The 26,309-nt window shown below is 36.2% G+C and overlaps 1 protein-coding gene across 13 annotated transcripts in view; it reads right to left on the bottom strand.

Moving 5' to 3' along the window:
- The window catches only part of POLD3 (DNA polymerase delta 3, accessory subunit), a 51,065-nt gene that overhangs the window by 9,618 nt on the left and 15,138 nt on the right, over positions 1-26,309 (bottom strand). For 7 of the 13 annotated variants that reach the window (XM_072794607.1, XM_072794603.1, XM_072794600.1 and 4 more), the window contains exons 4-10: positions 19,959-19,998; positions 18,631-18,763; positions 13,418-13,682; positions 12,198-12,270; positions 8,065-8,178; positions 6,367-6,532; positions 3,858-3,970 (exon numbers count right to left, since the gene is read on the bottom strand). In XM_072794607.1, coding sequence (XP_072650708.1) covers positions 3,858-3,970; positions 6,367-6,532; positions 8,065-8,178; positions 12,198-12,270; positions 13,418-13,682; positions 18,631-18,763; positions 19,959-19,998 — 904 coding nt within the window. The remainder of the gene's footprint in view (positions 1-3,857; positions 3,971-6,366; positions 6,533-8,064; positions 8,179-12,197; positions 12,271-13,417; positions 13,683-18,630; positions 18,764-19,958; positions 19,999-26,309) is intronic. The other 6 variants (XM_072794604.1, XM_072794599.1, XM_072794605.1 and 3 more) reach the window with 3 other exon arrangements.

Genomic DNA, 26,309 nt, shown 5'->3' with positions numbered 1-26,309 from the left:
GTGAACCTGCCCCTCCACCCCTATCCCCACTATAACAGGGAAGAGAAAAGAGAGAGCCAGGAACTTGTAATGAATAAGAATTTTCAACAAATTCCCAGAAGATGGAAGGCAGATGGGAGAAAAGTCGACAAGAGAAGCATCAGTCAATTAGATGAGTCAGACAGGAAAGGTTACTATCTATTACAAAACTTCTATTTTATTTAATTTTTCAAATTGTGTCTCACTTTAAGAAAATCTTTTAAGTAAAATATTTTAAGGAAGGAAGGATGGGGAAAACAACTAGAATCTTCTGGGCTTTACAAACATTAATCATTCATTTTCATAATAACCCAACAAAAATCACTATTTCCATTATTTTATTTACCTGAGATTCAAAGATTTTTAAAAATTTGGCCACATTCATATGCTATAACCCATGTTTATCTACTTTAGTTTTTACCATCAGGGCATTCTCCCTTGATATATTTTTAGAGACATAAGCATAAGGAATGTTTTACATTAGTGTATTTTAAAAATATTTGTAATGAATTTGCAGCCCTTCAGATGAAAAGGTACTCAGATGGTAAATGCTAACACTTACCCCAGGAAAGCAACCTTTATCGGGGCAGAATAAGAACTGTGGTAAAACTAATTTCAGGGATCCAGCAATGTAATCACTGTTTAATCAATGAGTTCTATGGCAGAGAGAGATAATTACAATTCCTGGAAATCAGTCATAGGTTCCTAGGAAATTTTTTAAACTATTTATATGACTCTAAAAAGAGGAAGGTCATTTGCTTAACATTCTCCATAAGCAATTTGCAAAAACTGAAAATGTCAGCAAAAACTTAAACATATCAGTTAAACCTATTTCTTTCTAGCAATGTGGACATTACTCTTAATGTGATTTCTTTCTGGGTCTGGCCTCTCTTGCTTTATAAACAGAGTACGTAGAATTGCTAAAGGTGCTATGACTGCCATGAAGAGAAACAAAGGAAAAGTCCCCTGAGTAGTTAAAGATGAAGTTGAACAGAATTTCTAAGAGACTTATTATTGTTTAGCACTTACAGAACACCTCCATAGAAAAAGTGGGGTGAACTGTAAGAAAACCTGCTATATCAACCACTGTCCTGGCACTGTTGATGTATCTTACTTGATGTTCATAAAAAACCTACACAGTGTGCGATAACATCCTCAATTTAGAGATAGGGAAACAAGGAAGTGGAGAAATTAAACAATCTGCCTAAAGTCACACAGTAAGTGGCAGAGGTAAGATTTAAACCCAGGTCTGTTTGACTCCAAAGTCTCTGCCATTTCCCTTACTCCTGTTGCTCATCTACTAATTTCTAGCTGAAGTCAGCATACTGAATAGTATATACTGGTAATAAAATGGTAATAGGTTAGAGACTATGTGAAGGTTTAAAATAAAAGCCCATTGGCTTTGAGACAAACAATTCAGGAATAAAATGGCAAAGGTTTATGTATTTAGTCAGATCCTAATTATCTTTTCTAGATAAAAAATCTGAGCCTCTCATCTATAGTCTTATTATTTTTTAAAGATTTTATTTATTTATTCATGAGAGACATAGAGAGAGAAAGAGGCAGAGACATTGGCAGAGGGAGAAGCAGGCTCCATGTAGGAAGCCCGATGCGGGACTTGATCCCGGGACTCCATGATCACGCCCTGGGTCAAAGGCGGTGCTAAACCACTGAGCCACCCAGGCGTCCCTATATTATCTATTATTATGGGTTATCCACTTCTATCACATTTCTTCTCTCTTCTTTCCAAACTAATAGCCCCACTCATATTTCTAATCACCCACAGGTACTATTTTTGTGGGCTAAGGATCAGAACTACAGAGATATTTCAGAAGTACATAATGAGTGCTTAACCACAGTAATTCCTTGACTTAGAGGTGACTCCTTTCACGAAAGTATCTAGTTTACCTTTTCTAGTACATTAGGCTGCTGGCTTGAAAGACTCTTCCAGAATCTTCCCCAAGGCCTTTTCCTGGTTGAAATAGGGAAGACTATTCCAATTAGCACATATCTCTGTTACTTCCTAATTATTTTCCCCATGTATCTGCATGGAGTTGCCTCCATTTCTCCATAATTCTTAACTAGTCAGAATGTTTCTTGATGGTTCTTGTTGCATCCACATGTTTGGGTATCTTCTTTTCAGTAGTCTTGGTTAAAGCATTTTGATAAAGCACATGCAATGAGTATATAGCAACTGTCGCTCTGGGATGCTCACAATGCCCTATTTCTACCTATTCCAAAGTCATTAAATAATCACAGCTCTGGTAGGCACTATACCTCTCACAGGATATCAAAGGCCATAAACTCCATGGGTGACATGCACTAAGGAGGGCACTTGATGGGATGAGCACTGGGTGTTATATGTTGGCAATTGAATTTAAATTAATAAAAAAAGCCTATAACCTCCAACATGTAAGCATGGCTATTAGGATCTAAATCCATTGAAGAGTCAAAGATGTACCTCTATCACAGATTTAATTTCCTTGTGTAATTTCTTAGGTCTGTTCATCTCTTTTGCATTACAGTCATTTGTTTATACAATTTGGTTTTTCACTCATTTGTACATATACCGTTGCTGAGTTGCTTTGGGGAAGCCTCCTCTGCCATTTTCAGATCTTCCAGCAGTTTCTGGTAAGAGTAGAGTCTAGCCAGTTTATTTCGTCCCACAACAGCAGAACAGTTTTTTTTTTCCATATTTGTTATTCTTCTTTAATCTCTTTTAGCATCAGTTTGTCTTTGTACCTTTTGCTGAATTCCTTTGGACTAGATTTAGATTTCTCTAACCCCTCAAAATCTTTTATACCCAGCATGGCAAAAAATCATGGAGAACTGATTACAGAAACTCAAGCTTTTCATCACTGTTCTCAAAGCAGGGTAGAAGTCATCTGGCGTATCAGTTCAACCAAGGCATCTTTCTCCATAGCAGCCTATTCTTTCTTTACACCTTCATTTACACATTTACACTCTTTGGGAAGAGATCTTGGTATTAGAATACTTGATATTCTTTGAAAAGGCACATTAATTTTCCAGGTAAGAATCTTGTCCTTATTCTATTTATCTTAAAATAGAGCCCACAGCCTGAAACTGAAAGGGTTTATGGTTCCCTTTCAACAATGAACTATAGATTTTTAATCTTAGCACAGTTATACTTATGTGGTGCAGAACACCACTGTACCACCTCCACCCTTGATGCCTACCATATTACCCATTTTAAAAGACTGACATGAAGTTGGCCAAAAGCATATCCCCATTTCATTTTCTAAAGAGAAAAGGTCTTTGATAATATATATAATAATAATCCTTATTCTCTTTCATATTTGTTATTTTGGCACATTACCAGAAAATGACAGTTCTGGTCAAAAGGCTAATGGAGACTTTAATGGTGCTATATGTCTCACAAAACTAGGATTGCTACTGTTACTGTGATCTATAATAAATTACTTCTTAACTCCCTGAGCATCATAAGAATTGACTCCTGTTACGGACTGAATGTTTGTGCTCCCCAAAATTCATATGCTGAAGCTCTAATCCTTAAAGTGATGTTATCTAGAGGTGAGGCCGTGGGGGAAGTAATTAATGGAATGAGATTACTGTCCATATAAGAGAGAGGATTTCTCTCTCTACCACGTGAAGATATGGCAAGAAGGTATCCTACAAAGTAGGAAGAGAGCTCCTCATCCAGAACTACACATCAGACAGTGCCTTGATTTTGGATTTCTCAGTCTTCAGAACTGTGAGGAACAAATTTGTCTTATTTAAGCTATCCAGTGTGTGGTATTTTTGTTATAGCAGCCTGACTGAGACAATCCCATTAGCCAAAAATTAATAGCAATGCTCACCTTCATCTTCACTGCTATCAGACTCAGGAAGTTTGATTCTTCTCCTCTTTTTCTTCATATTTTCAGTTTCTTTTGTTTCATCATCAGATAACTCCACTCGCTTCCCCCTGTTACTATTCAGGAAAAATTTAAGCATGTTACACAAAATAAAAATATGAGTATTTATATGCTATTATGAGTCTTGCTTCATAACTCATGGTCTTAATTCCAGAAGACAGAAGAGTCAAAGTAGACTAATAAGGATTCTTTTTAAGGATATACTGTTGACAACCTAGTCTCTTCATGGGGTGACCAGAATTAAACATTTTTCTAGCTCTCTATATAGATCATTAGAAGCTACTCACCAATTCATAAAGAATCACTACAAATTCCTTCTTACTTCTATTGGCATTTCAATCATTCAACAAGCATTAAATAAGCAGCTACTACGTATACAGAGGCTCTTTGCTAAACACCGAGGATGAAAGATGAAGAAAATACTGTTCTCAAGAAGCTCTGGCAAGAGAAATAAAAACCAATACACAGGAGACAATGTGATAAATATTACTGGATGAATAAAATGCTATGGGACAAAACTCTTATTTGAAAACTGAAAGCTAAGTGGAAGTGTATCAGATAAAAAAGGGAGATAAATATTTTAAAGAGAAATATGGGCAAAGGTATAGACTTAAGACCTTAAGGTGATTCTAATGACATAATAAAAACCTAGACTCTATCTTGACATTAGTTAGCTCCTCTGGATACTCTATCACACTACTCAAATATGTATGAGACATAGTTTTTATCTTCAAGTAACTTACTTCTTATGTAACTTTAAATATCAATTTACCTTTCTAACTCAAGCTAGAAAAAAAAAACAAATTAAACGCCAAATGAGTAAGAAAAAATAACAAAGAGCAGAAATCAATGAAATAAAATAGAAAAAATTAAAGCCAAAAATTGTTATTTTGGGGCTAACGATTAATAAATTTAATAAACCCTTTTATAACCCTGATTAGAAGAAGACAAAACTATATATTGCCAATATTAGGAATGAAAAAATGAAGGAATCTGTAGTGATAAGTACAGATTCTACAGATACTCAAAGAATAAAGCTGTATTAGGAACTTTATGGCAATAAACTCAACAACTTAGAATAAATTCCTTTAAAAAGATAAGCAAAACTGACCCAACAAGAAACAAGAAAATTTGAATAGCTCTATTTTTAAAAATCAAATAAATAAAATAAACCTTCCCACAAAGAAAACTCTGGGCTCGGATTCACTGGTGAATTTTATCAAACCTTTAACGAAAAAAAAAAATAATGTATATCTTATACTCTTTCAGAAAACAGAAGGACACTGCTCCCAACTAATTTTATGAGGCTAGCATAACTTTGATACTGAAATCTGATAAAGACATTATCAGAAAAGAAAATAACTGATGTGTAGCCCTCACAGATACAGTGGCAAAAATATCCTTATAATATTAGCAGATAGCATCCAACAATTTATAAAAAGGATAACCTATTATGACCAAAGTGAGGTTTATCTCAAGAATGCAAGGTTGGTTTAACATTTTAAAACCAATTAAGGTAAATTCCCCACCTTAACAGTAACATCAAATGATCATCTCAATAAATGTAGAAAAAGCATCTGTCAAAATTCACCCACTCATACAACACCTCTCTGCAAACTAGGAATAGAAAAGGATTGCCTCTGTCTGGTAAAGGGCATCTACTAAAAACATACAGTTAACATCATACTTGGTAATGAAATGGCTGTAACCTGGCTATAGCCATCAACCATGAGTGCCTTTCCCATGGGATAGTGACATTTTAATCCAACCACATCACATATTCCTAGGAGGTAAGGCCCACTGGACAGAGCCTTGACCCTTTGGAACTTCAGCATTTTGTTGATGTTTTCTACTAGAGTAGCCCCAGTCTTGCTACAAAAGTCAAGTATTTCTGGGCCTATCAGTGCTGACAGTGTCTTTAGAATTTCTTTCAACAGACTAATTCCTACCAACTATGAGGTAGTGTCTCAAATTCCTGGATCCATTTTTAACAGCTTGTGTGCTTTTTATTTTCTTTTCTAATTACATTTTACCACTTGAAAAATAAACTCATTGATATAAAAAGAAAACAAAGAACTTTTTCTCTTAAATTTAACTGGAAACAGCAACCCTTCACTTGGCAATCTGAAGTGCAAAACAGACACAATCAGGCACACTTATGCTATGTCCACAAATTTAAAACAAAGTAAAGAAAAAAAGACAATCAATTTAGATCGATGGGGCCCAAAACTCTGGCTTTGGGCTCTAAATCATCTAAACTGGCTGATTCCACAGTTCTACTTCACTAGATAAGCTACTTAGCTTCTCTCTTCATTTTGGTTATACAGCTGTATCCCTAAGGCATTAAGTGGGATTTAGTACTCAACTGAAAACTGCATGTCAATAAGCCCAAACAGACCTTCTCACCCCCAGCAGAGACGCTCTTCTCCTACAGGCAACAAAATTTTCCTACCTTTTTTTTTCCTTCTGCTGCATCTTAACAGGCTCTGCTTTTTTGCTGGATTTCTTCAGGCCTGTAGGGACTGCCAGCTTTGGTTCAGTGACAGACACTGGAGGTTGCTCCACTATTTTTTCTTCTTTAACTGCTTGTTCTGAATCCAAATTGACTTTAAGTTTATCTACAAATACAGTATAGCAGATGATATATAACCTCACCGTGCAATATTAATCTATCATTCCTCTGACAGTCTACTAAGTGCCAAGTAATTTGTTAGAGGCAGAGGCTAAAGGGATAAAAAACAGTCCTGTCTTAACAGAACTCAGGGTCTAGTCAGAGAACATTTCTCCTTTCCAACTACCACCCTACCTATAACTGTTTTCATTTCTGCCTCTTGCTAATCCCTCATTATATCACAGCCCCCAGGCCAAATAATAGTAAAAGCAGGGCTTACAAAAAGCAAATACAACTTTATGAGGTAACATCATTCTTATTTATTTGATGAGAAAATTAAGAGTCTGAGGGATAAAAGATGTGTCCCAAGAGCACAGTTTTCAAATAGTGACAACAGAAATTCATACCAAGATCTTGTTTTCTATCTTCTTAAACCTGGATACTCTTATTATCTCACTACTATCTTAATGATATATAATTAAAAGACTACTTTGGAATCAGAAAAGTTTGATTCAAATTGTTTTACTCTGGGTAAGTGACCTAAAGGTCAATCTTCTCTAAAAAAAAAAAAAAAAAAAAAAAACTGAAGTAATACTTATGAGATTACTTTAAGGATTAAAAAGGATTAGTATGTGAAGTTACATGACTTATCCAAGGTAACACTGATAAAAAAGGCTGAGTCAAGATTTGAATGTAGGTCACTTTAACCCCTCAAAATCCTTACCTTTTTCTCTACACCAAGCTGAAAAACACAAAAACAACTACTATGCTGTGCAGAGGACTAAGAAATGCAAGCAAGATGGGCCTAGCCATCTGAGAAATTATATATATAAGAATAGCCTTTGTGCTATAATGAATAATAGTTTTTTTCAAGAGAAGTCACAAAATACTCATACAAAGCTGGGAACAGCTAACGTTCTTCAATAAGTAGCTTTGGTTATATGCTGTAAAATAGCTTAAACCAGCTATAGTATATATATATATATATATAAAAAAAAAACATTGATACCTTAGCCTTAGCCATTATACACTGCTTAGTATAACAATTTATAAAGTATTTGAAAGAACAGATGATGGATAAAAGTATAACATGCAATCTGTTTATATTTAATTTTTTTTGAAGACTTTACTAAGAATTCTGAATGGTGGAATCTATCAGAGAATGACGGCATTCTCCCCTGCCTTTTCAAAACTGATCTTCTCAAGTATCAGTACTCCTCAAACTTTTATACCAAATTGTACGAGAGTAAACATGCATCGCCAGGAGATCGAGTCAGTATGATATATAACCTCACCGTGCAATATTAATCTATCATTCCCGATAGTCTACTATGTGCCAAGTAATTTGTTAGGAACAGGGACTAAAGTGATAGTCAAAAAAAAAACAAAACAAAACAAAACAAAAACACACACACACACACACACACAAAACAAAAAAAACCCAGTTCTCTAAAGTTGCATGTATATCCTTAAAGTTTATGCACATTTTGAATTCTGTTACATGGGACAGCCTGGGTGGCTCAGCAGTTTACCACCTGCCTTTGGCCCAGGGCATGATCCTGGAGTCCTGGGATCCAGTCCTGCATCGGGCTCCCTGAATGAAGCCTGATTCTCCCTCTGCCTGTGTCTCTGCCTCTCTCTTTCTCTGGGTCTCTAATGAATAAATAAATAAAATCTTTTTAAAAAATGAATTCTGTTACAGAATTTCTATCACATTGATAGCAGTTGTTTTAAAATTACAAAAAACTGTTAACTATTTCCTCCCTCCCTCTTGGGATAAGGAAAGTGAGGCTATTGCATTGAGTTTACCAATTGCAAGAAACTGATGTTAATTAAAATACCAGTGACCAAACAGTTTCAGTACCCAGAGTTTTTACTCTTTGTTGTGGTTTCACAGTATTTGAGGAACTCTCAACTCATTCACATATGCAACTACAATTGGCCAATTAGCTGGCAAAGAGGCAGTTCACTGAAACATTCTCAGACTACGGTTAAGGAAAATGTAATCATATTTCTTTCTTTTAATCTTAATGATCAAGTCATTTGTAGCATTTGACTAATAAAAAGCATCTCCTAGGGCAGCCCGGGTGGCTCAGAGGTTTAGTACTGCCTTTGGCCCATGGAGTGATCCTGGAGACCTGGGATCAAGTCCCACATCAGGCTCCCTGCATGGAGCCTGCTTCTCTCTCTGCCTGTGTCTCTGCGCCTCTTTCTCTGTGTCTCTCATGAATAAATAAAATCTTTAAAAAAAATAAAAATAAAAAATAAAAGCATCTCCTTCTTATACTCAAGGAAATATGAAACACCTTGATAAGATACAGATGACCTCTTAATTTCGTCATCAAAGCTGTAATTTTTCTCACATACTAAGCATTAAAGTTCTTATTAATGAGATAATTCACATACCAAAAAATTTACCCTTTTAAAGTGCAAAATTTTTTTAAAAAGTGTAAAATTCAGTGGTTTTTAATTGTGCAAACATCACCACTGTCTAATTTTAGAACATTTTCATCACCCCAAAAAGGAACCCTGTACCCATTAGCAGTCACTCTCCAATCCCAACCCAGCCCATGACACTAATCTACTAATAATCTACATTCAGTCTCTAAAGATTTGCCTATTCTGGAAATTTATATAAATGGAATTATATAGCATGTGGCCTTTCCTGTCTAGCTTCTTTCATTTCACATGTTTCAAAGTTCATCCATATTATAGTATGGGTTCATTCCTTTTTTTTTTTTTTTAAGATTTTATTTATTCATGACAGAGAGTGAGAGAGAGAGAGAAAAAAAAAAAAAAAAAAAAAAAAAAAAACAGGCAGAGGGAAAAGCAGGCCCTGTGCGGGAGCCTGACATGGGACTCGATCCTGGGTCTCCAGGATCACACCCCAGGCTGAAGGCGGCACTAAACCGCTGGGCCACTGGGGCTGCCCTCATTCCTTTTTTTACGGCTCAATAATATTTCATTGTGGGGCACCTGGGTGGCTCAGTCAGTTGAGCATCCGACTTTGGCTTAGGTTGTGATCTTGAGGTCCTGAGATCAAGCCCTGCATCAGGCTCCCCACTGGGTGCACACACATGCACGTGCTCACTCTCTCTCTAATAAATACAATCTTAAAATAAATAATAGTAATACTCCATTGTGTGGTTATATCACATTTTGTTTATTCATTCATCAGATGATGGACCTTTGGGTTGTTTCACTTTTAGGCTATTATGAATAATGCTGCTATGAACACTTTTGTACAAGTGTCTGTGTGGACATATAGTTTTAATTCACTTGAGTAGATATGTAGGAGTGGAAGTGTTGGATAATTGTTTAACTTTTTGAAATACTGCCATACTGTTTTTAGAGCAAGCATATCATTTTATATTCTCCACAGCAATGTATGTGGGTTTGACTTCTCTACATCCTTGCCAACACTTGTTATTGTCCAGCATTAAGTTTTAAATGCTTCAAAGTCCCCACAACTCTTTTCATCCAACTGTCTTCATTTTCATTGCAATGATCTTGTCATGTGTCAAATACAATAAAAATATTGTTTTATTTTTATTATTTTTTAAAGATTTTATTTATTTATTCACGAGAGAGAGAGAGACAGAGACAGAGACACAGGCAGAGGGAGGAGCAGGCTCCACACAGGGAGCCTGAAGTGGGACTCAATCCCGGGTCTCCAGAATCAGGCCCTGGACTGAAGGCGGTGCTAAACCGCGGAGCCACCCGGGCTGCCCAATATTCATCGTTTTAGTCTAAACATTCATCCTTAAAAAAGATCTGTTCAATAAATCAACTTTAGAAGCCATTCTTTTTTTTTTTTTTTTTTTTTTAGATATTATTTATTCATGAGAAACACAGAGAGAAAGGCAGAGACACAGGCAGAGGGAGAAGCAGGCTCCATGCAAGGAGCCTGATGTGGGACCAAGGCAGGCACTAAACTGCTGAGCCATCCAGGAGCCCTGGATCCTTTTTAAAGCCATTCTTTTTATTAGGTAAGTATATCTTTTATTTTATCCAGTTTCCCCACTCTATTATTGTTATTGTCTGCCTAGCAATTACGATCATTAAGTATTTTATTCTTTATTTATTTGTTGGTCTCTACTAGCATTTAAGGACAAGGGCAGAGATCTCACCCTTTGGAGAGATTTTTCCATTGTATCACCATGCATATTAGCACCAAGTACACAGTAGTTGCTCAGTAAATATGTCCTAAATAAACACATGAATAAATAAGTGTATACTTCTGTATGGCTTGACTTTTTTATGACTAGGAAAAATTCATGGCTTATATATTTTAGAAATAAATTTTTTTTTTTTTTTAGAAATAAAAATTTTTAAATTCACTGGTTACAAAGGCACAAAAAAAACAAAACAAAAGTGGACCTAAAAGTCACCAAGAAACCACATAATCTGATTCAGTTCAGTGGACCAGTATCAGCCATGCAAGCCAGTGACCTTAGCACCATCAATTTTCACAGAAGTAGGGAGCCCTCCTTGTGCACTCTGCCTGCAATACAACATGCTTACCAATAACCTGAAAGTATCAAATTTTCCATATACTTTCAGAACACAAAAACCTTCTCTGATAGTTTTTACGGCAAACAAACACCATCTCCCCAAAAGCCTCCTCCAACCACTAATTTGACCATCATGGGAAAGGAGAATTCTGACTAATTTTGCTTGCATAGGCATGTAACAAAATGCCTTACCACAAGATCTTTGTAAAACTGATGGTCCAAGAGAGTGTGCCATAATTATCCTGCGGCTCCTGAATTCTTTCTGGTATTATGCCACATACCCTCGGGGGATGTGTACTTGGTATGAGAAGTATGAAAATATGTGACTACTGGTTCTTTCCATATGAATTCTTATTTTAAAAAAAATTTAAATAAAGGCAATTTTGTTTTCTCGAAAAGTATTATTTTCAAACGGCCAGTACCATCTGGGCCCTTCTAATTCATACTGAAGTCTAGTTCATTACCAGGAGTAATTTGCAAAAAAATAACTATAGAAAGTCAAGAGATTTGTTTTTGCATCCCCCTGGGGAGACAGGGGTAATAATTAATGATGGTCACACGAGGCAAGCTGACCCTACCACCTAGGATATTAACCTCAACACTGTACTGTTTAACCAAGCAGCCTCCCTTCTATTTTGTCACCCATTTTCAAAAGCTCTATGAAACAAATTCTCTTTTCAAGGCAGAAAGTCAAAACAGGAGTAGTAAACTACCCTCCAAGAGATCTAAACTGAACTCAGCTCACCCATAAAATCAAATCCACTGTTCCAGTTGGATTATTTCCTTTTTTTTTTTTTTTTTTTTTATTTATTTATGATAGTCACACAGAGAGAGAGAGAGAGAGAGAGGCAGAGACATAGGCAGAAGGAGAAGCAGGCTCCATGCACCGGGAGCCCGACGTGGGATTCGATCCCGGGTCTCTAGGATCGCGCCCTGGGCCAAAGGCAGGCGCCAAACCGCTGCGCCACCCAGGGATCCCAGTTGGATTATTTCCATTCAATATACTACTGGTGAGGAGACTGAAAATTTATGTTAGGATGCAGGAAGGCTACAATGATATACTAGATGGGCAAAAACTGGACAGGGTGCCTTTTACCTCAAATATGTTATTATACTAACATTTATGGATTAATCAAAGGAAGGTAAAAATATGCTTACTCATAGCAGCTTTTCCAAAAAAATTGCTCATCACATTCCCTTTTCCTGGTGCCTTGTTGCCTACAGAAGATACCTAAAAGCAGAAAACACATGATTTTTTTTCTAGTATCTAGGCTGTTCTTCAAGTGGTAATCGTAAACAATCTCTTCAATAGCAGGGCACAGTGTCATGATGGCACAATCACTACATAATCATGCCAAAATGTGTCGGCATTAGATTTAAGAACAAATCCAGGCCAGAGCCTCCGATGTTAATCTCCAAAGTTTAGTTGCTCATAGTTCTTACAGACTTACTATCCATGAATGTGTCTAAACTTTTGAGTATATTTAAAAACTACTTAGTTTTATGGAATTAAAACAGATCAAAGGCAATATGGTACACAAGGGGTGGGTGGTGGAGGGGAGAACCTCTAAAATGTTACATTTGTAATAATCACAAGTGGATCTGAATGCTGGTTGTGCCACTTAATAGCAATCTGATACCCAGGCAAATCACTCAAAAAATCTAGCACTTAGTTTCACCACATACAAAATGGAGATCTCTCCTCCTCACTGAACTGTTAGGATTTAAGCAAAGATCAAACTACTGGCACACAGTGTTTTCTCTCCACTCCCCTCTCCTTTCCCAAAGTGGAAGTTGTAAAATCACAATGAAGGGATTAACAGTAATAACAATAGTTATGCTTTTTGGGAGTATTTTTAAATAGTTTTTTAATGAGACTTCTTAACTCGGTGTACTTCAAGTTACTTTATATGAGTGAATAATAAAAAACTAAGGGAAGCAGATAAAGAAAAAAGCGAAAATTCAGAAAACAGAACAGGAATGTTAAATATACTAAGAAGAAAAGCATACATGGCATAGTTCAGAATATAAGATGTTCCCAAAATGATGTATTGCTAATACGCAATTCCTTGAACTTTGTAATTTTCAAGTATTTTTGTATGCTTTATTTCAATTGGCTTGTACACAACAATTTTGCAATGTGCACAGGGCCATTTTATAGAAGAAATGGAGGGATTTGGGGAGAAGCTTTATTGAAAGAAAAAGGACTATTTCAGATGAGAATATCAAGAATTAAAGGATTCAGACTAAAGTAGAAAAACTAGAACATATTATTATATATCAGAACCTTATGTGATTAAATTACTACCACTAGAACTATAATGCTTTTCTAGTTAACCATTTTGAGCTACAAAGACATACCTTTAAAGAAGACTTACATTTGTTACCTCTTTAGTCTCTGTTTTGGTTTCTTTGTTGACATCTTGGGTTTTAGAAACAGCTTTAGAGGCAAACATTCCCATTATTCCTTTGGGCTGCTGTAAAATCTGTTTGGAGGTAGGTGGACTGTGACCATTGGTTGTCAACTCATGATTGGCTGGTGTCTCACTTTGTACTTGAAGATTTGACTGCTCAAACTTTTCAGAAGATGAGGATTCAGCAGGAGCTCTGGGCACTGCAGCTGCACACTGTATGGCACTAAATCTGAGGTCACAGAGGTTACATTAGTTTCAAAGTCTTGCTTCTTCCACATAATACTTTCTAACTCTAATACTATTAAATTAGAAAATTTTATAACTAAAATGGATTTTAGAAATTACTTTGCACAAAACTCTTATTTAGATACAAAACAAGTATTGGAGAGACACTGAAGGACTTGCCCTAGATTATACGTCTAGTTAATAACAGAACTGGAACTGTTCTACTGTACCATTTTGAGTATCTTTACTTTTCTCAAGAAAGTATATTAATTCAAAACAATAAGGACACACTAAAAATAACAAAAGATTAGTATTTTCACTATCCTCGGGAAATCAAATGGTTATCTCTTGTTTTTAAAGACCTTCAACTTACAGGACTACATATACAATAAATATTGACTGAACCAAAATTATTAACTTTAAATATTAACAAATTTCCTGGCAACTATCCTGGCCAGAATGGATCATGCTTTAAAACAAGGAAGAAGCTGGGAACAGAACCTCTGGCTCCTATGACTGGTGGTCCTTTCACTGTTGTTTGCTAATAATTTCTAATAATACCAACAGAGGCAGACAAGTATGCCCAAAGCCAAGTGAAGAAATCTGGAACGGTATAAGTGGCATATTAAAGGGAACATTCATCTCTTCTATAATTATTGTAGATGTGCCTGTTTCACACAAATCATAGCTGTACTTAAAGCAAAGTTCTCCAACTTTTCTAACAAAGGACATTTAATTTCCCCCAGTCTTTAGCTTACTGGAGGTAGGTGAGAGCTCCTTGGATGTAGGAAGGGTATTCATTATTCATCTTTTGTATTTTAGGTATGCAGTACAAGACCTGGCACACAGAAGTACTAGTGAAAGAATGATAACTGATGTCCCTGGAAGTGAGGCTTCTGGTTTCTCTCTCCAACGTATCACCTCAACTTGGAGTGGGAGAAGATGGAGGTTAAGAAAGAAACTATATGGTAATAGTAATTTTCTAGATCAACCAAGCACAACTTCAAGATTAACTGCTAGAATAACCAGCCTAAGAAAAAGTCTCTGATAAATCATTTAATTTTAGAAGTAACTTTAGACTGAGCAGCCCCAAAGCTAGAGTGAATAGCTCCAAGAATCGTCCACTGATTTATATGGTCCATTTCAGAAAACCCCATACTAACACAAATATTTTGTGCACCAGAGTTAAGAACAGACAGAAATCATTTCCTTTCACCCACTAGTCTTCCTCTCTAGCCTTGCAGTGCTTCCACATACGAGGAAAAGTGCAATGTTTCATTTCATTGTCAACATCTAAAGTTGGCCCTGAGACAGACTCTTTCTCCATTTGGTCTACAATCCACACCTTAGGGTCAGGACCAGAAACTAGCAATAAGGAAGAGACCAAGTTAGGCTGGGAACATGTCCGAAGGCAGAAGAATCTGCTCAGTTCTAAAATTTCAACTTTCTTCCTGTCATAGCACTTCTTAGAACACACAAAACAATGAGTCAGATCTCAGTTGGCCCATAATTCTCAGGACCAAATACAAACTTCTTTATTGGAGATAAATTCTTCACATTTCTACCCATGATACTTTAAGTATTTAAGTAACATTTCATTAAAGTGCTTCCTATTACTACATTTCTACTTGCCATGTTTACTTGAGTGGTCCCTGAGCAAATTTCATTTTCAACTTTTGAGTCACCTTTATTCCTGTTTGCTTACTTATTAGGTACAACAGAATAACTGATTTTTAGAGCTTCATATGCCATGACAACATTTTAATACAAGTTATTTTTGGAATCTTATAATTTACATAAACATATCAGGGTATTCATCTTTTCCTGGGATCCTTCCCTAAAAAACACCACTTATAAATTATTATTCTTTAGCTATGTAATTATATTTACTTATTTAATAAACATCTGTATGCCTATTATACTTAAGGTTTTGAGCTGTAGAAAAAAGAACTAATGTCTATCATTAATTCACTCAACAGTTACTTATCAAACGCTTAAACATTTGCTAGGAACATTTTGGGTACAAAACAGACACAACCCCTATTCTTATGGAAGTTCAGAAACTATGTTCGGGAAGTCTATATCTATTTCTCCTCAAGAACTTGGTTCTATCAGTTATCCCATCCTCCCCAGTAGCTTCAACCAATTTCTTCTTTTATGGCTCTTTCCTAATAATACATGTTCAAGGCCTTCTCAACTTTAAAAATGTATATATCCTCCCTTAGTCTCAATTCCTTTTTAGTTACCTCTCTTTTCTCTCCATTTCACAAATTCCCTGGAAAGAGTTGTTCATATTTGCTGTCCCACTTTCTCATGCTCCCATTTATTCAGTTGACCAGAATCTGGTCACTCCACTGAAAACTCTCTTACCGAGGCCATCACTAAATCCAATGGACTCTTCAGTTCCTTTTTTTTTTTTTTTAAGATTTTATTTATTTATTCATGAGAGTGTGTACACAGAGAAAGAGAGGCAGAGACACAGGCAGAGGGAGTGAGCAGGCTCCTTGCAGGGAGCCCGATGTGGAACTCGATCCCAGGTCTCCAGGGTCACACCCTGGGCTGAAGGCAGCACTAAACCCCTGAGCCACCCAGGTTGCCCTTCAGTTCCTATTTTACTTTGCTTCTCAGCAAGGTATGATATTGTCAATCAGTTCCTCCTTGAAACGCTTTCCTTTGCTTTTAGAATCCCATATACTCTTGGGATTTTCCTCTCATCTCTGGTTGCTCCCATTTAGGCTCCCCTTCTCTTGCCCATTTTTTGAAAAACGGTTATCACTTAAATAGTGCTTACTATGTGCCAAGCACCATTCTAAGTATTTTATATATATTCATTTACTCCTTGACAACCCTTTGATGTTGGAACTATTGTTAGCTTCATTTTACTGATGAGGAAGCTGAGGTACCAAGAGGTTAAATAATTTGCTCAAGGTTATATAGCTAGTAATTGTGGCCTAGAGTTTTACTTTCTGCCCTCTTTCATTCTATTGATTCTCTCTGCATGACTATATCTACTGCTGTGGCCCAATTAATTATTTTCTCTGATTCCAAAATTTCTATCTTCACATCAAATTTCTCTCCTGAACTCTGGACTATTGCATGGACATCTCCACTTGAACTCCCCACAAGTTTCCCAGATTCAACATGTTCAAACCCAATTCATCATTTTCTTTCTCTTCCCAAGCCTACTCCTCCCCACATATTCCCTTTCTTGGTGATGACACCATCACCTAAGCAGACACCCAAGTCAGACACGTGGCCATCACCCTTAACAGCATGAACACCCCTCTCCTACTTCCATCCCCCACCCCTGGTCCCCAAGCATTACAATATCCAGGTTTTGACAGCATGATTCTTTAACCTTTATACCTCTTCACCCTCAACATCACTACTACACTTCAGGTAACTGTCATCTCCACTCTGAATCACTGCAATATTTTTCAACGATGGCTTTGTCTCTTGATTATTCCCTTCTGATCTATGTTCACCAATGCAGCCAAGTGATTTTTTTTTTTAAAGATTCTATTTATTTATCTAGAGAGAGAGAACATGCACGTCCAAGTGTGTGAGCAGGAGAGGGGCAAAAGAAGAGGGAGCAAGAATCTCAAGCAGACTCCCTGCTAAACATGGAGCCCAATACAGGGCTCAATCTCACAACCCTGAGATCATGACCTGAGCCAAAATCAAGAGCCAGATGTTTAACTGACTGAGCTACCCAGGCACCCCCAAGTGATTTTTTTTTTTCCCAAGTGATCTTTCTGTAATACAATTCTGATCATTTTATCCCTTGGCTTCAAAATCTTCAGAGGTACCCTCAGATAAAGTCTAAACTCCTTATCCTAGTAGTCAAAGCATATAATCTGACACTTACTTCCATTCTTATACCTCATTATTTCCTACCTCTCACTCTAAGTTTCTGCCATAGAAAATGACTGTGGTCCCACACAAGCATCAGGTTTTCTCGTAGCTCTGTCCTTACATTCTTACTTCTCCTTTAACTAGCTACTTCTACTCAGGCCTTCAGGCTTCACTTAGTTGCCACACCCTCAAGGAAGCCTTCGTTTTGCCTCCTCACTCAAAAGTGGAGGATGAATACTCCCCAAACATCCTCCCATGGTATTACTCCTACTACAGCTCTGTCACACGATACTGTAATTGTCTCCCATAGGACCATCAGTTCCATAAGCAGGTATTGGGCCATATTCACTCTATAGTGTGTGGCATGTCATAGGTACTCATCAGATCTTTGTGGAATGAATTCAAATTATCTCACTTAGTACCTATCAAAGTAATAGGTGCTTAATACATCTGGGGAACTGACTTGAACCCTTGTACAACCCCACAAAGTAGGCATTATTATATCTAATTTAAAAATGAAAAAGCCAAAGCTCAAGCTTAAAAATGAAAAGCCAAAGCCAAAGAGTTTAAGTAATTTGTCCAAAGCCACCAGACTATTAAGCAGCAAAGCCACAACACAAGCCTGTGTATTATATAGTCCATCTCCTTATGGAAGATGATACAAAGAATACAAAAGATGAACAAGATCTGATCCTGGCTGTGGAAGATCAAATGTTTTTTGATGGAAGGTAGAGGGATAACAAAGTAGAAATAGTTTTTGAAAGACATCTGAACTGGTTCTTGAAAAATGGGTAGGATTTAGACAAGTAGAGACTAGGGTAAGGGAGTAATGAGGGGACACAACAAACATTTCTGGTGGCGGTGACAGGATAAATACATGAGAAATAGATTTATGGGGAGTCCATTGGGGTTTTCAGTATGGGTTGTGGCTGCTATTTTTCACCTTATGATGTACTAATAAAACCAGGCATGTGTCTTACTGCAAGATAAATGGGGTTTTACTAGACTTGGCATTCACTCTTAAGAGGCAGCCACTGTGTAAACATCTTACAAAATCAATTCGTAAAGAAGCCCACAAGGAACATTAAGGAGCTCACTTGCTGCAGTTCTGCAAGTTGCTTTTAAGGATGTCATAGTCGGTATTGAACAGAGGCCCACTGTCCTTTAGCATGGCTTTCTGGATGCTGTACACATGGATGCTGGCAGTCACAGCTAGCTTGGACTTCACTGCTACAAGTCAACAGGAAAAGCAGTCTGTTAATACACAAACTTCATAGCATGTGGGGACTTTAACAAGAAACCCTTCTGCATTAAAACCATTTGCAATCTGTGGTGGTCTAAAAAGCACTAAAAGGCCAAAGAGTCACATACACAGCATAACATCAACTCTTCTGTCTACAACTGAGACATCATGACAAGGTAGGTGGTGGTGAGTCAGTTCTAAGTACAACACCTGTGAGGGTATCACTCATCCAGTGGACATTCAGTAAATATTAATAAATGATTGATGATGATTTTGATGTGTTCTTTTTTTTTTTTCAGGGAAGAATCCTACACTCTAGCATATAATTAAATAAGTAATTTCTATTTGAGAAGACTCAATTATATAACTCAATTTTTCTATAGAGAAAGCAACTCTATAGCAAAATACTACTAGCCAGGTAAGTCTGCAGAGAAAAAACACAAAAGAACATTACAAGAACAAATGTTAGATTCCATGAAGAAAGGGAATGCGCTTCATTATGTATCTACTGAATGAATAAATCTCGCTTTGGCCACCACTGTGGGGGAATTCAGAAAGACAAAAGTGGACATCACCACCATTAAGTAGTTCAGAGTTAATTTGTAAGAAAACCACACCACTGGTAGGAGTCTTTGTATACAAAGTACAATAGGGCAGTTTTTATCTTGAGGTGTATGTCCAGACAATGTAGACCCTGTTATAAAAATCCTTTGAACTGGATTTTTAAATAATAGAACCATAGCATTAATAGTCTTGAAGTGAGAGGATACATTTAATTTAGAAGTTATTTTAAGACTTTCTGACTTCAGAAAAGCATTCTTTAATTTTCTTCCTAAAAAACCGTTATGGAACACAATACAATGTTTAGAGACTACTGCCTTTTTTCAGGTGATGAGGTGTTCCATATGGCATTCATGATAGTTTTTTGCAATGAAAGACATGAGTTTTGAAATCTTGTAATAAAAGTACTTTGTAAATGTTGGCAGCTATTGGTCTTAAAATGGGAAGTTAGGCAGATGTGGTATTCTATTTTAACATGCTTCAGAAACTACTAATAAAAGGAATATTCAGCTCTTCAGTTAAGTAGCTAAATATATTATATGCAGATGCTAGGGGGCGATTTTTTACTGTACCTACACTGATACCATAAGAGGAAAATCTTGCTAAGTCGCTGAAACTTACCTTCCAATTTATCTTCTCTCACTACCGCAACCTTGTGGCACTGTAAGGAAATAACACTTCATTAGTGTTTAAAGTAGTAGTACAACTTGCGATTCTAAAGCTTCTTTGCTAATAAATTCAGTTGCACGTGGATGTGAAATTAGGAATATCAAGTACCCCTAAAAAATCTGTGTACAGGGTGCCTACGTGGCTCAGTCAGTTGAGTGTCCCACTCTTGGTTTCCACTCAGGTCATGATCTCAGAGTCCTAGGATCCAGCCAGGGAAGGAAATTTGCTTACCCCTCTCCTTCCCCCTTTGGACACCCCTGCTAAATTAAATACATACATACATACATAAAATCCTCTTTAAAAATCTGTGTACAGTTTAATAAAGTCAGACTTATTTTTAACTTACTTTAAAATTTCTCCATCTGGGTAAGAAAAGTGACAGAACATACATATCAATACAATCCAAAACCAAACAGCAGCCCCCAGCTCACAGTGCTGCCAGCCCACAGAAGAGGGTGAGTGTGCAGCGAGGCCAAAGCCCCAGTATCTGTGGGGCCCAGGCCTACTGAGCACAGTGATCATGATGGCACTGATGTTGGGCAAGGTGTACCATCGAACATCACCAATACTTCAAGCTGAAACACCTCTCCAGCAGGGGCCCCTCTGAAATAGATTTGGGGCACAGAAATTGGTGTGTTAGCCAAGACTTCGACTGAACAAGAGAAGCTCATTTCAAACAAGGTCATGACTCAGCTTGGCCCTTCATGAGCTGAAAAACTCATCCAATGTAGCTGGCTATTGGACAGTTTTCCAAGGTACTTCCACAGGTAGAAGCCCTGGATAGTTTATCAGAGTGATTAATCTAAACATGCCCTGTAAGGTCATTAAGCAATATCTCACTGCTTGCTAAATTCATCCACCTAGCCACCAAGTCTACATCAAATTCAACCCTCCCAAAAGGGTGATCTGACTGGAGAGCCTCTCATCCAGTGTAACAGATTAAAGATGGTTCTCAAGAGATTGAAGGCTTACAAAGCCCAAACAGAGCTGGTCCTGGAATATCACCTACCAGACAAAAGGGGTGTTGGAAACATTCTCCAGAACAGAAACTAACAAGATCTGCCCCTATAACAAAGTTCAACAAATAAACCAGAAAGTAGTTACTCCATGAAGAAATAACCACATTTACCTAGAAAGCTGAGAAGCTCTTCATCCATGCATTGAGAAGCTCCTTGTCCTAAGATTGGCATGTATGAATTCTTTGAAAATTATATTAATTTCATTTCTACTGATTTTATCTGGAAATTAAGGATGTGCCAAATGAGTCAGATATGAAGACTCATCTTTTGAAATCATCTAGTGTGTTTTATTCAGTTATCTTCTATCAGTGCGCCACTGAAAGACATCAGAAATGTCTAAATTAAAAATCTTTAGAGCATAATTAAAAGAGCAATTGATAGTAACCTAACATTTGTTCAGAAGATTAAGTGATTGATAATGTTTCCTTACTTTCTGGAAAAGAAACAAAAAAATTCCATGTCATTTGGGGAAAGTATCTCATCAGAGGCTTTTGCATAAATTGATGCCAAAAGGACATCTTTAGCATGGTGGTGTATGGCTCTGTGAGATACTAGGTCTATAAAATTCCGGAAAAAAAAAAAAACAAATGGATTTACAGAGTAGTTACAGGATGCAAATTCACTGCTGCCTTTACACTATTACTTTTTTTTTTTTTTTTTAAAGATTTGAGAGAGAGAGAGAAAGAGAGAGAGAAAGAGCACAAGCAAGTGAGCAGAAGGGGGAGGCAAAGGGAGAAAAACCCCAAGCAGACTCCTCATTTAACACAGAGCCCAAAACAGGGCTCGACCTCACAAACCATGAGACCACAACCTCAGCCAAAACCAAGAGTCAGACACCTGATTGAGCCTCCCAGCCCCCCATACTAAGACACTTATAATCTAGCCATATATGCTGAATTTATTTTGTTAAACAAACCTTCAGTTTATTCAGAATTTTCAGTTTACTATAAAAATGTATTAATTATAGCACATAGGAAAATTTATTTTCCTAAGACTTTTCTTTGGAAAATACATGTGCACCAAGGGATATGATTTATGTTAGAAATTGACATAAGTTCTTGCAAAAACACCAAAGTTGAATTTTCAACAGAAAATGTAGTCTTATGTTTTTAGAGGTTATTCAGTATAGAAATGTGTGCTTTAGGATCTACTTGCTAGTTTCACTATTTAATCAAATATAAGATCTACTTTGATGAGTAACAAAGTACAAAAAAAAAAAAAAAGAAAAGAAAACCCACAGCACTAGTAAAACAAGCATACTTTATCATCAGGAAATAGAAATAGTATGCTTGGGGAAAATTCCCTTGATATATATAATAATCATAATTAGTAAATAGGTATAGCACTTAAAAGGATTTACATGACAGGTTAAAAAAGACCAGGAAAATAACTGAGTTTGCTAAATGAGTTCTTTATTCCTAATCCAAGAAGTTAACACCTGGAACATTAACTGCATAGTTACATCCAGTGTTATCTGGAAGGAAAAAAATTACTGGCGAGTATAATCTAAGTAGCCATATTAAAATGAAAATGCTTTGATTCCTTAATGGAACAACAAGGATGCTTGCTGACATCCTATCGCCTGCTAAGAAGAATAGAGCAATATGAGAGCTGGAGGAGAAACTTGACTCTTCAATGGCATATTTACACTTACTTTACTTGGTGCTAAGTCAAATGAAACCAGTCCTTGTACAAGCTGTTATTAACTGCCTTTGAAAATTTAGTCCATTTTATTCTGGGCACTTAAAATGCAAATGCCAATAAGTGGTTCTTATGTATTTTGTGGGGGGAAAAATTATTTTCCTTTTTTTTTTTTTAATTTTAAAAATTCAATGTTGATCTTTCAAAATGGACCAAGGCTTTTAAAAGGATTACAGTAGGGGTGTCTGGGTGACTCAATTGGTTAAGCATCTGTCTTTGGTTCAGGTCATGATCCCAGGGTCTGGGATCAAGGGGCGCATTAAACTCCCTGCTCCTTGGGGAGCCTGCTTCTCCCTCTCCCTCTGCCTGCCACTCCCCCTGCTTGGGCTCTCTCTCTCTGTCAAATAAATAAATAAATAAAATCTTTTAAAAAAAAAAGGATTATAATAAACATTCTTTACAACCTGAGCTGAAGGCAGATGTTTAAACCAACTGAGCCATTCAGGTGCCTCTACAAAATTTTCTATAAATATTTACTATGTGCTTTTAAAATATGTTGTGAACTTCTAAACTTATGAATTATCACTAGCTTAAGTGGCATACATTAGTATAAATATATTAGAATGAAACTAAATTTTAGAACTGTGAAAACAAACACAAAAAAACAAACACCATCTCAAATAGGGTGAGTAAAAGAAAACTTCTCAGTAAGTGATGTAATGAGAATAAATATATAATCATACAGAACCAAAATTGGATCTGTCTCTCACAGATTTGGAATACATTCTAAAACAAGCAAAGACTTAAATGTAAAGAATGAAACCATACATATACCATAAGAAAATATGGATGATTCTTCTATAAACAGATAAATGTAAACTGATATAACCGGAGAATGAGGAAAGTTTCCTAATAATAAACAATAAGAAATTATTAAATAATCCATAAAAACTAATATACAACTTTTGAATGACAAAAATAAACTTTAAGCACAAAATACAAAGACAAATGATAAAGTGGGAAATATCTGTAACTCATATCACAAAAGAGTTTAGAGTTTCTAAAATAGAGAAAAATATTCCTTTAGAAAAATAGGCAAAAAGTATGAACAGATAGTTCACCCTGAAACAGATGACAACATGCATTTTGTGGAGAAGGGGGCTCTAAATATTACTAGTGGGAATGAAAAATGGAAAGGTATTTGGCAATTACCCAATGAAATACATATACATCCTAGGAATCCTAGGAAATTTAACCCTAAAAGTGGCAAAAATATACAAAACACATATTTATTATAGCACTATTTGTAATAGCCAAATATTTTAAGTGACTCAACAATCTAATCAATAAGGGACTGCTGAAAAAACTAACAGATCAATGTAGGTTCAGGTGGTCATAATAAGGAATGAGGAATATTTCTGTAACTGCTATGGAGTGATGTTCAGGATCCACAGTTAAGTAAAAGAGCAAAGTGTAAAATAAGGTATATAGAATGAAAGTTTTATCTAAGAAAAGGGGGTAATATGAATATATATTTGAATATATTAAAAACAAATACAATAATAATGGAAGGGGAAGCAAAATCTATTAAAACTATTACCTGTAAGGAAAAGCAAGAAATCTAAAAATTGAAAGTGGGAAAAGATCTAAATTTAACTAGATACTGAGTTAGTGGCTTAACCATAGAGAAGAGTTATTGCAAGTGACTAGAACACAGGCTGATTGTGCATTCCTAGAAGGATATATTCTACAAACAAAAGGAATTGGAAAGAAATCTTAAACTGTTTTCAGTAGTCGTATTATCAGGAAATATAGGTTTGCTTTTCTAAATCTCTTATGTTTGGCTTAAGCAAATATATATTTATGAAAAACATTAGGAACTACTAAAATTTACAACATAAGAGAAAAAATGGTATAAAATCAAGAAAATTAAAAAAAAGGATAGCTATAAATTTAAACTGAGAATATCAGTATGTTTTCATAATGTATTTTCTCTTTAAAAAAACAAAAGCCATTCCAAAAAATGCCATATTCTGTAAACTATACAAATTACAGAGCTGGGATCCCTGGGTGGCGCAGCGGTTTAGTGCCTGCCTTTGGCTCAGGGCACGATCCTGGAGACCCGGGATCGAATCCCACATTGGGCTCCCGGTGCATGGAGCCTGCTTCTCCCTCTGCCTACGTCTCTGCCTCTCTCTCTCTCTCTGTGACTATCGTAAATAAATAAAAATTAAAAAAAAAAAAAAAAACAAAAAAAACAAATTACAGAGCTAATGAGAAAAGGAACAGTAGGAATTAACCACTCAAATTTATGCAGCTTTGTAAAGTAAGGCCCTAAAAAACAAAAATTGGTAGCTTCAGGAGAAAATCTGGACATCCCAGACGGTTCAGTGTGGCTAAATGCTGCCCCAGGGAATACTGAAAATGCCTAAAAATGACAGTCAAAATGCCAACTTGCTGATGTTCAATAACATAGACTAGGGTAGAGCTCTGCTAAGAGTGAGTTACTTCTAAGATGGACACAGGAGTAAGTTCAGCATCCACAAACCCAGATCCTGGTTGGGGTAAGCCTTCTGCATTTTTCAGCAATTAAAGGAAGAAAGGGAAATATGGCTATTTAATGAAAGAAAGTTATTCTTTATAGAAAAATTCCAGCCAATAAATTCAGAAAGTATGACAGAACATTACCATTTTGTAACTCCTAGTGAATTAATAATCTAGGTAATGATAAAAATCAATCTTGGCTAAGATCTTTAGATGAACAGCTAATGGGGAACTTTCACAAAGCATGGATTAGGCTGTCAACCTTAAATACCACAAAAAGAAAGTTAACAAAACATTCCCTTGAAATTTTCAGATAATTCTCTGGAAGATTCTCTGGGTTGAGATTAAAAAGAGGCTTTCACTTCCTACATGTAAAAAAAAAAAAAAAAAAAAAATATTTGTATAATAATGACCACTGGAAAATAAAAATCATTTATATTTTTAAAAATCCATCCTTTTTCTTTTTTAAAGACCTTTTTCTTCCTAAAAACACATAACACTTAAAAAAGAAATTAGACGGAAAAGAACTAAACCTGATATTATGCATAATCATCTGCCTTTCCTTAGGAGAGCTCTCTTTAAGGGTAAGCATCCACATTTGATCTATTAATTCTACCGGGTTCCACAAAGGGGCCCTGCGGGGCTGTTTGGAGGGTAAGTACAAGGCTCCAAAATTCTCACACCTACTTCAACCACAGCAACTCTCCTCTTAATATATTTAATATATTAGGATTCTAAGATTTCATTTGAAAAACCAAAGCAGAATTTGAATGTTGTTAAATTGGTAGAATGCCTTCTATAAGCCATAGTATAGAATTTTTTTTAATTGAGTTATACATGAATTTGAAAGATGGTCTCAAAAAATGAGAGGAATTTTGAAATTTTTGAAAACTGAGGAATACAATTTAAATGCTTTTTTTTTTAATGCACTTTCAGGGATCCTCACCCTGAAGATCATCCAAGGATTTGAAATTAAGAACCTCTGTCATGTGGGTCAGAATGAAAATATATAACTTTACCTTAAAACATAAATTCTTAACCTTGAACTCTGTTCCAGAAGATCTGTGAACACTCAATAATTTTATGAATATGTCAACAT

The sequence above is a fragment of the Canis lupus genome, chromosome 23 (genome assembly GCF_048164855.1).
Source record: "Canis lupus baileyi chromosome 23, mCanLup2.hap1, whole genome shotgun sequence".
Taxonomy (NCBI): Eukaryota; Metazoa; Chordata; class Mammalia; order Carnivora; family Canidae; genus Canis; species Canis lupus.
The sequence above is the reverse complement of the archived record's forward strand: the minus strand, read 5'-3'. Positions and strand labels throughout refer to the sequence as shown.